General features: G+C 41.2%; 1 protein-coding gene across 4 annotated transcripts in view; it reads left to right on the top strand.

The window, feature by feature from the left end:
• The window catches only part of kcnab1a (potassium voltage-gated channel, shaker-related subfamily, beta member 1 a), a 103,722-nt gene that overhangs the window by 66,918 nt on the left and 21,041 nt on the right, over positions 1 to 15,763 (top strand). For all 4 annotated transcript variants that reach the window (XR_005070339.1, XM_037072187.1, XM_037072164.1 and 1 more), the window contains exon 3: positions 10,979 to 11,016. Coding sequence is in view for 3 of the 4 variants with exons in the window: in XM_037072187.1 (XP_036928082.1) it covers positions 10,979 to 11,016 (38 nt within the window). In the remaining variant the exon portion in view is untranslated. The remainder of the gene's footprint in view (positions 1 to 10,978; positions 11,017 to 15,763) is intronic.

Genomic DNA, 15,763 nt, shown 5'->3' with positions numbered 1-15,763 from the left:
CTTGACTCCGATGATAAATGTTGAGGAGATGACAAGTACAGCATGTAAAGAGATACTGTTAATAGCAGACCTGCAGAGAAACGCCTCGTCACCCTGCTCAGAGGACGCCCTCGAGGGCTCAGATCAGCCACCATCCTGAAAATTGGATCGGATCAAAACTAGTTCTAGTTCTCATGGGATGTGAGCTTTAGCTGGCTTAGAGAGGCTGACCTTCACCAAGACATTTTGTATAGACTTGTCCTCAAACAGGCTCTGCTTCTGTCACAAGTTTTTGGTCTGCAGTAATAGCAGAGTTTGGGGAAAATTATATCCTGTACAGGAAGATCTTTTCTGTACCTTTCGTGAGGTAGATTTGAGGAGTTTTTTTTTTTTTTTACATGGTTTATTACTGTTTATGTTTTTGTAGAGAGTTAAATTAGTAATCAAGTCAGAACACTTTCATTTGTCCTGAATATGTGGAAGAGATTGTTAATGTTACATTCTGATTATTGAAAACACAGCCAAGTTTCTGCAAAGGGCACATCAGATGATTTATTTCAAATTACATTTAACACTCCGGCATTTTAAGTAATTTTTCTCATTTTCATTCATGCAGATAAATACAGAATGAGAGCACAGCTCCATGATGCACAGCAGCAGTGACCGCAAACTTGTTCTTTCCCCCTTTTCTCATGACTTTAATTGTGTTATTTGAGTTTTACATTGCTTTATCGAAGACTTGCCCTGGAGCTGATGATCTTTCTCTGCCAAGAATATTTCTATCTAAAAGGTACTCAGCTGGCTGAATGCAGTCGTGCAGCACCAGAAAGTTGAACCACAAGGGCCTTCCCTTTTGTTTTTGGTAGATGATATCCAAAAAGGTGTTCTGGTGCCATGTTATAACTTCAGTTTTTCACAGTGTAATGTCTGGCTCCCAGGTTGTCTCTGAGCGCAGCTGCCCCAGGTGGTGCACAGTAGACTGAGAGGTCTGAATCAAGCTGGCTGAGCTGCGCGGTGCAGAAAAGGTCAGCATAATGCCAGCTGCCCGCCACATGCTGCGCCCAGGGCAGACATGATGCTGGCAGGGGAGAGGAGGAAGAGAGAGGGCAAAGAGCAGGGTGCTAAATGGTGTTTCACTGTTTAACTTCAAAGAGTTAGAGGAAGGTGTTGTGTTTGTGGATGAGAACTGTGATATTAGAGCAAATGCAACAGCACGCACAAACGCATTTTCCTGAATGACAGCGTAGTAGACACAAAAATTAATAAAACACACACTCAATCATGTTAAATCACGACTCAGTCATTTGTATCCATTTGTCGCTGGCTGTGGGAAGCATAATCAGGAGATGAAACCGTCACAGGAGTCTCACTTTTTTTAAAGAGCCAATCTGGAACGGTGCGATGGCGCCCCGAGAGAAACACCAGCACCGGCTTCATTTACGTAATGGTTTAATCGGCTGAAGACCTCTTTTTCACAGAGATTCAACATTTCTCATTGTTCAGATTTCCCTCAGCCTTCCCATACGAGGGAAGCTGACGTCTGGTTTCTGCATCAAAACACTGCATTAAAGGGAGACCTTAGTTTGAGGAGTTGTTTATTCAGAATTCCTAAAAATGTCATTTTGAGTGGTATTATGCTTGCTGACTGGATTACATCTGCACCGAGCACTCAAGACCCGAGGCTGCTTTTAAAACTTTGAAACTGGCAAACTTGGCCAGAGCCCAGAATGTGTTTTTAGATGAAATGTCCAAAAGTTATGTAACTGTAAAGTAGCAGATTGACCTTGACATGCAGCGACTGGCTGACTCTGCAACAGCATTTAGGATGCAGAGCCACACTGCTGAAGTGCACACGAGCAAGGCAGGGATGGTGAGTGTTTGATTAAATCCTTGTATGCAAGGCCAGTTTAGTCTTACGTTACGGTTTTTGTGCACTAAAAAGCCATTCATTCCTGATTTCTACGACTACTTCTTGTTTTTCAAAGGCCGCACAATGTGAAGACTGCTACATATTCTATGTAACTCAGTCAGTAGATACAGTTTTTGAGTCAGTCACCAGTTGACTTTATATCTGAAGAAATGATCATGTCTACACTGTTTTCTTTCCCTGTCTATTAACATATTGCTCTCGATTTGAAATTTGAATTCTGATTGAGCGCAGGATCTTTGGCTCTGTCCACTCTGTTAAATAGTTCAGCATGCTGAATTTATTCTCCGCTTCGTATTTATAACTCATATACACACATTAAATATGTGTAGCGGAGGAATTAATGGCTGTATTCATTTCTGCCTCACTGCATCTAAAGAAACATTTTCTTACAAGTTCTGACTCTCTGTGCTGGGTTAATCTGAGGAGAATCTGAACAGATGAATTAGTATTCCACACATACCGGACGGACGGAGGGAGGGAGAGAGGGAGGGGTGATGAGATGTGAACAGGAAAAATGAAGAGGAAAGATGTGACTCCTGCCTTGGTAGTTTTGCCGTTATCCTGACAGTCTCTATCTCTCACATGCTCTGTCTCTCTCTATGAACCCTCTCACCCTCGCAATGTTTTCTTCCTTCCTCTGTTTTCTTTCTTTCTTTCTTTCTTTCTTTCTTTCTTTCTTTCTTTCTTTCTTTCTTTCTTTCTTTCTTTCTTTCTTTCTTTCTTTCTTTCTTTCTTTCTTTCTTTCTTTCTTTCTTTCTTTCTTTCTTTCTTTCTTTCCTTCCTTCCTTCCTTCCTTCCTTCCTTCCTTCCTTCCTTCCTTCCTTCCTTTCTTCCTTCCTTCCTTCCTTCCTTCCTTCCTTCCTTCCTTCCTTCCTTCCTTCCTTCCTTCCTTCCTTCCTTCCTTCACTGATCTGCTTGCCTTCCTCTGTCCCTGGTGTTTTGCTCCCAGCTGTTGGTAAGAGCAGCTTATTTGGTTAAAAGAGGTTTGATGAAGGTTAGCTCGGTGCTCAGGCAAGATCAAGAGGGCTATCAAACATATGTACGTGCACACACACACAAACACACTGTCTGTCTGTCGTGCAGGTCAAACTGAAAAACGTTTGCAGATATTTGCAGATGATGATGTTTTTATATTATACCTAAAGCAACATTATTACAGACCTGGTTATTGGATTTACGACAGTGGTGTTGCACTCAGAAACTGTGGGGGGGCGCCAAATCAAACAAAATGCCAATTTCTGCATAATGTTGGTTTAACAAAATACACAGGCCTTCTTCTTTACATTGTAAAATTTGAAACAAAGCAATAACCTTAAAGTATTAGTCTACTTTAGTCTACATATTTTTTCATATTTGATTTTAGGGTCTTATGTTCTACTTCTTATAATATCTCTGTGACATTTTTATTATAGAAGGAGCAACTGTAACATAACCCAGTTTCCCATCGTGGAAATATGAAGTATTTCTGATTCTGATTATATAGTCAGAACTGCGTCTTCTCTTTCCTGGCGGCAGGACTGACATATTCTCTCTAAAATTGACTGTATTCTTATTAAAATTCAATCTCTGTATATCAGTCTAATAGCTAAATTCTGCTTGACATTTCATTATCAGCTATTTCCATTCCACAAACAATAACAAAAGCTATTTTCACATTCCAGCAAAACTCAGTTTGATATCAGTTCAATTTCCATGCATGTGAAAATGTCACATACTGTGTGACAAGCTTCTCTGCCTTCCAAGTAAAAACCTCTCACCAGTTAATTGAAACTGAATAGATTTATAATCCTCCTGGAGAGTGGATTAATTGATAAGTAGAGTGATTGGTGAAGTCATCGATGGCAGCACAGGCAGCCTGCTGCTGCAGATAATTCACTATCTCCTCATTCTCTAAAAGGAGACTGACTGCAGAGGGATCTGCTGTGAATTCACTGTGCTGTCAACACACACGCTGGTTCCAACGATGCTAATTGCGTGGTAGAAATGGAATAAACAGGGTGTTTGTGTGTTTGCGCAGCAAAGCCATTTTAATTGGTGGAAAACAAAACAATGCATGCAGAAGTTTGTGATCAGTGTTATCTGAACCATCAGCACTTCTGCGTGCAGACACAGATGCCACACACCATCCAGGTCCATATTTTGTCCTTACTCTTGTTGCACTGATGTGGTGCTGTTGATTGATGATTTTTTAAAGTGGCTCTATCAGAAAATCCTGCAATCCTGCAGTGTATTGATGACAGTGGCCGGATGGACCGCTGCATGTTGTCAGTAAGGGGACCAACATGCCTGTTGGCTGTGTTAGAAATGACATTCTAATGCACTGCCTACTACATATTCACTCAGTATATACTGCATATTGCCTACGAAACGTAAACGATGAGAATGTTCTTACTAGCAGACTATTCACACATACTCAAGCAACACTTCTAACCACAAATGTAAATCAACATTATGTCCATCACTCAATGTAGTATTTCCCAGTGATATTTTACTATAATTTTGACGGTACAGTGTCTTGTAATAAGGTGAATGATGTCTCTGTCTCAGCCACTCTGACCCCCCATCACTTGTTTGTGCACTAACTTCTAACTAACATCAGTGAGAGTGTATTGCCAAATGTATTCACTCACCTGCCTTGACTCGCATATGAACTTAAGTGACATCCCAATTCATGGAATTGTCCAACATCTCTTGGTGTGCTGAAGCATTCAGAGTTCCTTTCACTGGAACTAAGGGGACAAGCCCAGCTCCTGAAAAACAACCACACACCATAATCCCCCCTCCAACAAACTTTACGCACAATGCAGTCAGACAAGTACCATTCTCCTGGCAACCACCAAACCCAGACTCGTCCATCAGATTGCCAGGTGGAGAAGTGCGATTCGTCACTGCAGAGAATGCGTCTTCACTGCTCTAGAGTCCAGTGGCGGCGTGCTTTACACCACTGCATCCGATGCTATGCACTGCACTTGCTGATGTATGGCTTGGATGCAGCTACTTGGCCATGGAAACCCATTCCATGAAGCTCTCTACGCACTGTTCTTGAGCTAATCTGAAGGCAACATGAAGTTTGGAGGTCTGTAGCGTTTGACTCTTCAGAAAGTTGGCGACCTCTACACACTATGCACCTCAGCATCCGCTGACCCCGCTCCGTCATTTTACATGGCCTACCACTTCGTGGCTGAGTTGCTGTCGTTCCCAGTTGCTTCTACTTTGTTATAATACCACTGACAGCTGACTGTGGAATATTTAGGAGCGAAGAAAATTTCATGACTGGACTTGTTCCACAGGTGGCATCCTATCACAGTACCATGCTGAGCTCCTGAGAGCAACCCATTCTTTCACAAATGTTTGTAGAAACAGTCTGCATGCCTAGGTGCTTGCTTTTATACACTTGTGGCCATGGAAGTGATTGGAACACCTGATTTCAATTATTTGGATGGGTGAGTGAATACTCTTGGCAATATAGTGTATTTACTTCAACGTACAAGTTGTCAGTGCATAACATTGTTATGATGCAAAGAGTTTTGTATGTAGTTGCACCTACATTACATCTGACAAACTGTTACAGGCCTGGGATTTGTATTAACAACAGCAGTGTCGCACTCAGAAATGGTTTGGGGTGACAAATCACGCAAAATGCCAATTTCTACATACTGTTGTTTTAAAGCAAACTCAAAAACAAAAACAAAACAAAACAAAAAAGCGGAAAATCTATTAGGATCAAGGATGAGCTGAGGAATGTTGTCAGCTGCTGTTGGTGCACTTTAACAAGGAGCAGAAGGGAAGGCTACTGAATTTAACGTTTTATAAAAGCAGCTCTTAACTTTAGTACAGAATAAACATGATGCAGGTGACAGAAATGTTCAAACAGATATGGTCTGTGTGCCCAGGAGCAAGAGGGGTCTTTAAGTCAGCCAGCAAAGCTGTTAACCTGCTGGCCAATTAGCTACCCCCACAGACACAAAACCTTGGAACATATTTTTAATTCGCAATCAATTTTCATAAAACTGTCTATGTTCGAAATCTACACTGCTGAAAATATTCAACCAGACAGTGTGCTGTTAGCTTAGGCCGTGTACTCAGAAATGTCAGAATGTCTCGACTACACAAAGTTCAGGTACAGTGCAGTTGGAACACACAATAGAAGTCTGTGTGTTCATGTGTGATCCTGAACACTGCTTTTATCTTGACTTCTTATGCACCTGCTCTCCTCACATCGGTTTCCTGCTTTGTACCTCATCCTCTAAAATCTTCAGCTGTGTGGTTCAGCAGCCTAATGTCATTACGTGTCCTCACTACACTAAGGGGATCAGACAACCTTCACCATTTGTCCCTGTCTCTTTGCTTCAGCCTCCTTTCACTGTCCACTCTTTTTAACCCTCAGTAGAGTACAAATCCAAGTTGTTTGTTGTGCTCCCCTTGACTTGTTCTCCTCTGTAGCTGAAGTGGAAATCTAGAGGGATCAACGTTGCCTAAGATTTAGAGTTATACACTGTGTTGCATATCATTTTATCAGTCCAGCGGTAGTGGTTAATCATTTTACGAGTTGCAAAGCATGCACACAGTATGAACAAATTTAAGATATGACGCAATTAAATGCAAAAAGCCTTTTAGAAATTGCCGAATTGAATATGATTTTCAGTTTCTGTTGTGAAAAAATGAAACTTTGAGATCATTTGTGATGGTCTGTTCATTCGCACTCTAACCACTATTTTTGTCATCCGTGCAAGGAAGAAAATGCTGTGTCGATTTTTAAGTGTTTATAATGCTTTGTCCGCCCCCTGTATGCGGCAGCTGAAAAGAGCAGACAGAAACAGATATAGCTATAACGGTGCAGACGAAGGCGACTGAAGTAGAATTGTTTAGAGGAAATCAATAGAGCTTGAAGAGGCAGTACAGGAGACGAGGGCATATAACAGAAGTGAAAATAGGTGCAAAGGGAAAGAGAGTTTTTCTTCGTGTTTGTGTGGATATATGCAGTAAGGTGCGATACAGGACCTTTGACATTCAAGTCTTACACTGGTGATACCAGTTTGCTCAGATCCTGTCAAAGCAAAAAAAAAGAACCCTTTTACAAAACTTTATGGCACTTTTCCTCCCCAAAACGAGATTTAAACAGATTCCTGGACAAAAAATACAGTTAAAGGATAATGAGGCGTTCTGGTGGTCTGTTTTTTAGAACACTGCATTTCTTCATGACCAAAATGTCCAGGTCCAATTTCACAGGATTTCTCACCATGTAGTCCATCGGTAACTGCATTTTAGATGCTTAAATAGTGCTAAATGCATCTATTGGAAGATGATGACGGTGTAGTATTCTATATTTAACCCAAATTATAATTTGCCTTCTTGTGTTTCATCCAGATAAACCTACTGTAAACTCCTCAAGCATTATCAGCCTGCAGACTTACTGTGCCCCTTTATTGGAGCTGGAAATTAATCCAACAGAAAAATTATGACTCAGCCTTTCTATCTGTAGGCAGACGAGCCGAAAAATGCTGAGAAAGAGAGTTAGGAGGTCAGTTAAACTGAGACACCAGAGAGGAATATTTCATTTAAATGTGTGCCATCTATCAGGATGCCAGGCACAGAACCGGATTCAAGAGTGAAGAATCGGGTTCACACAAAGCTGAAAACATAAATGACAGCTCTTGCCAAATTTACTACTTGGTAACTCATTAATTTCTCACATCCCTTATTTGCCCCATTTTCTCTCCCTTTTACTCCTTCTGTCCTGTTTTTATGCCTTGTGCTGTTGGGCTCATGTCAGTTTGTCTTCTCTCTTTAAGCCACCCAGTTGAAGTGCTTTGACATGTGTGAATACAGGGCAGAAATGTCACTTTAAATGGCAAGATATGAAATCAAAAAGCAGAGCAAGGTTATCACACTTACTCTTGATTTACGGCATCGCCAAATGCCACTGCCAGCGCTTTCCGCCAGCAGTGGAATATCTGTTTAGCACTCGCAGGGACTTAATTTCCATCAAACAGAAAAAAAGTCACTTGAGCCTATGAGAGTGGTGGCCTTGACATTAGAGCTCCACTGGGTGTTCGTCTCATGCTGTCAGCCTCCAGCTCAGGAACAAAGCTCAAAGCTGCGAGTGGACGTCGTTAGCTGTGATTACAATTCCGCCACACTAGAGACGGCTGAAAGGGCTGATTGAACACACACACACACACACACACACACACACACACACACACACACACACACACACACACACACACACACACACACGGATCAGTTTGCAGTTATACAAGATTTGGTTCTCAAATAAGATCTTTAAGGCAGGCTGTTGTTTGTGAGCGATCTGATCGGATTTTTGTGCCCAGACATCACCAACCTATCAGCACTGGTTGCTGTGGTGACAAAGAGAGGCATCAGTTACTAAGTAGGTGTCTGTAACTACGTACGCTACGTCACCCTCCAAACAATCATTCTGTCAAGTCGCAGAGCAGACAGTTTATTTCAGCGGACTGTGTTAGTCTGCTTGTAGCTGGTCTGATGCACTTCTGTGACTTCTGGATTTGACCTCATTAGCCCGTTGCATTGGGAGTGACACAAAGGACAGTTTGAAATCCCATACGACCAGAACATCCAAGGTGCATCTATAGAAATCTGGTTTGAATCACATTTCGAACCGACTCCAAATGTGGTTCACATTGGCTCCCATGGCAAGCCAAAATTCAAAGATCCCAATCCAAACGAGCGTCTGTGCGATGTGCTGAATCTCAAGCGTTTCCACCACGCAACCCACAGGACATAAAGGATCTGCCACTACCGCTTGGTGTCAGACATGAAAGGACAGCCCCAGAGGTCCTGTATCCATGCCTCAACGGATGAGAGCCAAGACCAATCCATGGTTAGGGCCACGAATTAAAATCTTTCCAGGACATCTCGAGGGTGCACGATCACGTTGGGATCGGTGGAATACGGAGGCCAGGGGGATGTCTTGAACTGCTTGTCATGTTCCTAGGGTCATTCCTTGAGAGGTTTTTTGCCACACTGTGCGTTGTCCTGCTGGGCTTGCCGCTGCCAGCGGGGAGTGCTGTTGCTTGCCCTCAGAGGGTATACTTGTGCCAGCCACCCAAACACCTATGAAGACTGTGTCAGTTCCACATGAATGCCGGGACCCAAGATTTCTCAGCAGAACATTTGAACTCAATGAGATGAAAATTGTTTTTCAGTTTGCATGTCAGTGGTTTTAAATGGCTGTTAGTTTTGCATACATTTGTGGATAGCAAATAACATACAAACATCTTGTATATTTAATAAGAGCAACCTGTAATCACTGTCGCCCTCCCACAACGATGAAGAAATTCGATTACGATTCTGCTGATGGGGCATGTTGAAGCACAGCATCATAATGAAGATTATCATTATGCACCAACAGATCCAGCTTATCCTCAGGGTGTCATCTGTAAGTTAAACCTCGGGGGAGCTGATGGTATTGCAATGTATGGAGTAATGAGCTTCATTGTTCATCCCGACTGTTGAGACGAGCAGATGGTTAAGTGCTGTTTCATTGTCTCCAGTCTCTGAGGTGCATCGGTTGTTTTCTGACAGTCGAGCGGTGGAGGTCGACAGAGTCAGAGGAGGAACGGTCTGTTCGTTCGGCACTGGGGCACGGGTTGAGTGAGAGATGGACAGAGAGAAGGATTCAACACAGGGATGAAACACAGAGAAGAGAGCAGTCATTTGGCCTGAAAGGATTTAATGAAAAAAAGACTTGCAATCGATATTTGGAACCAATATACATTTAAAGTGAAAATAAAAACTTGGTGTCAAAATATAGTAGTTACATCGAACTGAAACTCTTTAAGAAAGCATTAAATGATATATACACCAGTTATTAAGCAGCTGTATGTTTATAAACATGATAAACAATATAGCATTTAGAACCAATTCATGGTGATTAATATATGTAAACATTTACCATTTATTAATTATGGTTATTTTAGTATTACAGAAAAAAAAAATGTCTTTTTACTTACATTTCACTCAGAATCATTACATTTGAACAGTAAAAGGACAGGTTAATATGTGCTAACTTTATTAGCAATCATATTGACCTAAGAAAGGAAATGACTTTGTCAGGCTGTTTTCGTTTGCTCCATGCTAACATGTTGAAATGCTGAAACTGTTGATGTTGCAGTTGAAGTGGCAGTGGAAAAATTCTGCAAAAGAAACTGAATCAGCAGTTTAAGTGGAAGTATTTATTTCTCATTACATTGGCTGATATATTAATATAGGATTCTTTTTTTACCCTCATATATTGATATTAGTATCTCCCTTTGATTCCAGTATCTTGACTATAACGCACTGTTTTTACTGTACATACTTAAACTGTCATACTGTAAGTACATGAGCAATTCATAACATCACTTGGAATTTCCCTTTACCTCAGATGACAAATGAAAAATGTGGTGACAATGTTTGGTCCTCTCCTGCCAAATTCCAAACACATTGCAACACAGACCGTCTCATATCTTGTCAGGCAGCCCAGATTTTCTTGAAACTCCCAGAACACACATAAACACTAGACATTTGTGATGTAAAAAAGGTGTTCCTCTCTCTGTCTGTCTGGCACAGTAGGACAGTTTTAGAGCAAAAAACGTTTTAACATAATCTGAATGGGAAACATTTCGTGCCACAACAAAGCAACATGCATAATTCAGCGAGGGAATGCACCAAGGATGGAGTGTTTCCTCTGGTTGGCTTGGCTTAGCCTTTTTGTCTTGCTTATCAGCATTGTTTGCATTTACACTCAGAGGCATGTAGTGCACGCACACACACGCAAACATAATCACGGAAGGACAGCGGACACAAGGACGTCCACATATGCACTGGTGACGACTGACAGCGCTCATATTGGCGAGGTGATCCCTCAGTACTAAGCTGATATTTTCCTCTTGGGAACTTGACAGCCTTCCCCGAGTGGTGTCACATCTCAGGTATTAGTCGTGTTTTCCTCAGGATGTCAAACACAAACACACACTCGACAACACACTGAAAGAAAGAGCTGAAGTGTTTTCTAACAATGAAATGTCTCTCTCTTCCCTCTAGGTACATGGGTGACATTTGGGGGACAGATAACGGACGAGGTATGAAACACTTTGATTTATCTTGCGTAGAGATTCAACTACATTGACTCAGTGGATTTGTTGTACTGTTTACCATTGTTTGAGTGTATTCCTTAGATCTTAGTACATTATGTCATTACCCTTTATCCCATGAAGAATACACTGTGATACATGTTTGATACTGTGATAAAAGTACAGAAAAACGTATATAGTACATACAGGAAGACACTAAAAACTTCATTTCTTGTAAACATTTGGTCTCCAGCCCACAGATCGTGATGAACGGAAGAGTATTTGGGCCAGGGGTTGAGAAAACTATTTCTTTTATGCAAGAAAAAGTCGTAATGTTGAGAAAAAAGTTAAAATAATGAATAAAGTCAACTCTTCCGGTCCATCAAATCCTTTTAGGGGAGCAACTGACAGCAATGCGAGCTGCCCGAGCCTACGGTCTCTGCCATCGCTGCGTCCTTGGAGTGTAATGGTAAAGGGTAATGCCATACTTGATATGAATTGATATGTGTATCATATTAGTATCATTAAGTTACTAACATCTTAACATAATTCAAGTCAACAACCAGCCACTAAAGCATGAAGTCTTAAAAGGTCGACTTTAATCTTGAGTGTATTCACAACATTTCGACTTTTTTTCTCATTTTGAAGTCCATTCCTTCTCTTCTCATTTTTATCCTCAACCCCTGGCTCTAATACTCTTCCATAGTGATGTGTCAAACTGGGCACTGTTCCAGTTCTTTGATGTGGACTGTGCTGTATATGAAATAGTCTCACCTTACCTGTGGAAGGAATGTCTTCCTTGATCTAAACTCACTGATACAAATCAACTCCAACTCTTCTGACAGACTCTCCTAAGGGAAATGTCACAGCACTCAAACACTGATGAACAGCTGATACCTTTGAAATGCCACTGCAAAAAAACAACCCCCCCCCCAAAAAAAAAAAAAAAAAAAAAAAACCTCACCACATTTTGCCAAATCCAAAATGAGTCACCTTTGGAAATGTCCAGCAAAGCAACTCAACCTGTGGATGACTCACTCGTCATTTGAGTCTTTCCATTTCGAGTCAACTTGACTTGACAGAAATTAAATGAGAATTTCACCTAAAGAAATTAAGGAAAAATGTATGCAGTTTTTTTGTTTGATTATAGTATTTCTGCAAATCATAATAAAGTGATTTAATTCATTATTATACGTTTTGAACAGGTTTGATACATTTATAAATATCATTAGTTGACAGAAACTATCACCTGATCCTGTCAAGGACTAAGACTGAAGTTTCTTGGGTAGGGAGAAAAAGTGACTTGACTTGCCTGAGGACTCGACCTGACTTGACACAGCCTGTGACTTGAATTGACATGCCCTAGTAAAAATGACTTGGGCTAATTGATGCGAGCCACATATCTGTCCTTTTTATCTGTAGCATTACTACATGGCTACACAGAAAGTAGCTCAACTTTATTGACAGATATTTCTTTATTTAGCCAAGTCTATTGCACAAGTACAGTGATTGTCTATTAGGTTCTGACTGCTGCCGAAATGTGGATGACCCACAGTCTACAGCCTTAACGCATCCAGTGTAGACACACAGATGGAGGACTGATGCTGCTGCTCTGTTATCAGGCAGCTCACGCTACGCCTCCTGTTTAGACACACTGTCAATCTGAAAAACTAAAGTACATTTCTTATGATGTGCTCAGAAAACAGAAGCCGTCTTTGGGTTTAAATGATTAATTTTCTGTAAAGAGGAGGCACAGACTCTTTTGAAACATCAGAAACTTGCGTCATGGAAAGGAACAACAAAGTAATTATACACGCAGCTTTCTGTATCTCTCAGTGGAGTCACACTTTACCTTGAGCTCTAATACTTACCAGCTTAATTGGACGAGGGCTTAGTCTTTTATTGCTTCCTTGGTATAATGAAAGAGGGTGGATTTATTTTTTAACATTTTAGTCACAACCTCTGCAAAGACTTTGGGTGAGATGATTCAGATCATTTGGACTGACTCACATTTTATGCTACATAATACTGAAAAGGGGCACACTGAGGGTGGACACATTATGATTACATGTGCATACTTAAAACCCCTTTACCATGCTCTGATGTTGCTGCTGGGGTCTTGACCTCGGTCGTCTCAAACACACACACACAGATACACACACACACACTTTACAGTGACACTTAGGGAGAAGGGAACAGAGCTCACCTCAGGGGACATTAAGCTTATGTAACAGCATTATTTTCCTTGCCTTAAGGCTTGGTGCATCAACTCACATGGTACGCTCAAAGCTTAGCACCGTCTTCTCTCCATTGTTATGAATGTCCCCAGTTCAATGTCACTGGTATCACTGAGACACTTCAGGCTTTGGATTCGACAGCTGAGATTCAAGCGGGCGGTGCTGGTCGGCTCACGTCGAAACTCTTCTAAACATGACATTGTTGACAGAAGATAATGTTTGAGCTCCCAGTAGAGTCACACAATTGGCATTGAAACTAACAAAAGAAGAAGCCAGTGCTGCAGGGGTCTCAGTGGACATACAAACTTAAGCGATTCCACCACGGCCAACACATGTGACGCTGCTGGGTTAAAATGTCCTCTGCTGTCCTGATTGCCCCCTGTTTAATGTCACTGTTATCAAAAGCACCCTAAATATACTACTTGTCCTCAGCAGAGTTCAGTGTCCCTGCCCTCATTAAGAAATGCACAACAACTCTGGCACACAAACACAGTTACGGCATGAGATCTGTGTGAGGGCTGCTCTAATAAGCACGAAGTTGTGCTTCTACAAACACTGAACACATCTTTTATATTATTTTTCATGAGGGATGTTTGTAAAAAGTGTATTAATTGCAACCAGTGGATTTATGAGTTTTAAACAGACCCTTAAAATGGAAAGTTGGACAACTGGTTTACTACAATAGGCTGCAGAGAAACTAAAAAAAAAACAACTTATAAAAGGAATACACACACGTTTTGAGAAATAAGCTTAATCCCATTTGCTGAAGGCTGGATGAGAATACCACTCTTGTGTCTCTGTGCTAAGTATGGAGCATAATGACTCATAATGAAACAGGGGGGAGACAGATAGCCTTACTCTCTTCAAATTGTATTGTTTAACACATCATATCTGTGCACACACAGAAATGTAAAAAAGACGAGTTTGATGTCAAAGGGGGTTTCATGCTGTAACTTGGCAACCAGTGGTGGGGTGCAGTGACTGTTTAAAGTCTTGACGTTACTACGATGTTGTCAGACAACCAAGGCCCAAAGTTACTAACATGTTTTTACATTTCTTAGTGTGTACAATTTAAAAGAGAAGTATTATGCTTATTTTCAGGTTCCTAATTCTGTATTTTGGTTGCTGCTAGAATAGGTTTACATGATTTAATGCTCAAAAAAATGCATGAGTTTGCTGCGGCACTGAATCCACCTTCTGTCTAAAACACTCCTGTCTCTTTAAGGGCCCCCTTCTTGAATACCTAGTCTGCTCTGATTGGTCAACTCACACCTGAGCCAGCACTCCTAACCACGGTCGGCTCTGTTATGTTTTCAGCTTCCAGTTACACACACAGACACAGACCACATGCAATGTGTTTTGTTAGTGAGCTTGTGTCAGTCTGTGTATTTGTAGCTGTCAACAGAGCCAGGCTAGCTGTTTTCCTTCTACTTCCAGTGTTAAGCTAAGTGAAGCTATCCTTCAGGTTCCAGCCTTATGTTATTATTCAGAGTATGATTGGTACAGTAGCCATCTACTCATCTAATTCAATTAAAGGAAATAAAGCATATATGTATATATATATATTTATTTCCTAGGACCATTTCCTTTAACATGCTGAACAACAGATGTGAGAGCTTTTAGAATGAATCACTTTCTCACATGATAATAAGCTGTCTGGTCTGCAGTAATAAATGCTGGAGAGCTGTGCCTTTTATGAAGCCATTAGTAACAGCTTATGAACCTCTAATAAAATACGTCTTATCAAAGTGGTGGCAGGTTGGTTCCACCACAGTCTTGTCTGGGCAGCAACACATTCCCAGACAGAAAGCTCACAAGAGTGATGGTGGGATGCAAGTTAACATTGCTTATTCATTCCAGAAGGCCAAAAGTGGACCCATAAATCATAAAGTGAATTTGAAGAAAGTGTCTCTTGTCGATGTTAACTTTGATGTTGGGAGTGTGGTTGGGAGGATGCAGCGCAGTCATGAAATCATCTCAAGGCCGTGTGGGTAGTATGTGGGAGGCTACCATGGCCTTGAATCTAGGGTTGTGAGAGAGAAAATGTTTCTGTCTGTCTGTTCTATGTATGGAAATCAAAATCTCCTGCACCCTTTGTGCCCCAGAGAAAAAAAAAAAAAAAAAGAAGAAAAACACAAACACAAAGAAAGGTGCCTGAAGCTCAGCCACCCATGTATTCCTGCAACTTTTCAGTGACTCAGTGTTTCTCTAAAGGTGAGGCTAGATGCGCATGTGTATATGACTGTGTGTTGCAGACGGCTTGTCTCTGCAGTTTGTCTTCCCTTTAAAAAAAGATTAGCACATCATTTGAAGGCCATTTGTCACGTTAAGCTCATCTGAAATGGCCAGAAGTCAGAAATGGTCTGCTTTGTCATCATAACAAACTTTCTGACCTTGTGAATGTCACTGTGATCACTTGGTGACAGTGACTGGCCTTTTAGTGTCTTACGAGACTCATTGTGAGTGAGCAATCACCAAAGGCCAAACAGTCGCCCTTTAAAAACTTACTCGATCACCCT

Source organism: Acanthopagrus latus, chromosome 2, assembly GCF_904848185.1.
Source record: "Acanthopagrus latus isolate v.2019 chromosome 2, fAcaLat1.1, whole genome shotgun sequence".
NCBI lineage: Eukaryota > Metazoa > Chordata > Actinopteri > Spariformes > Sparidae > Acanthopagrus > Acanthopagrus latus.
Note: the sequence above shows the minus strand (reverse complement) of the source record. Positions and strands in the feature narration are given on the sequence as shown.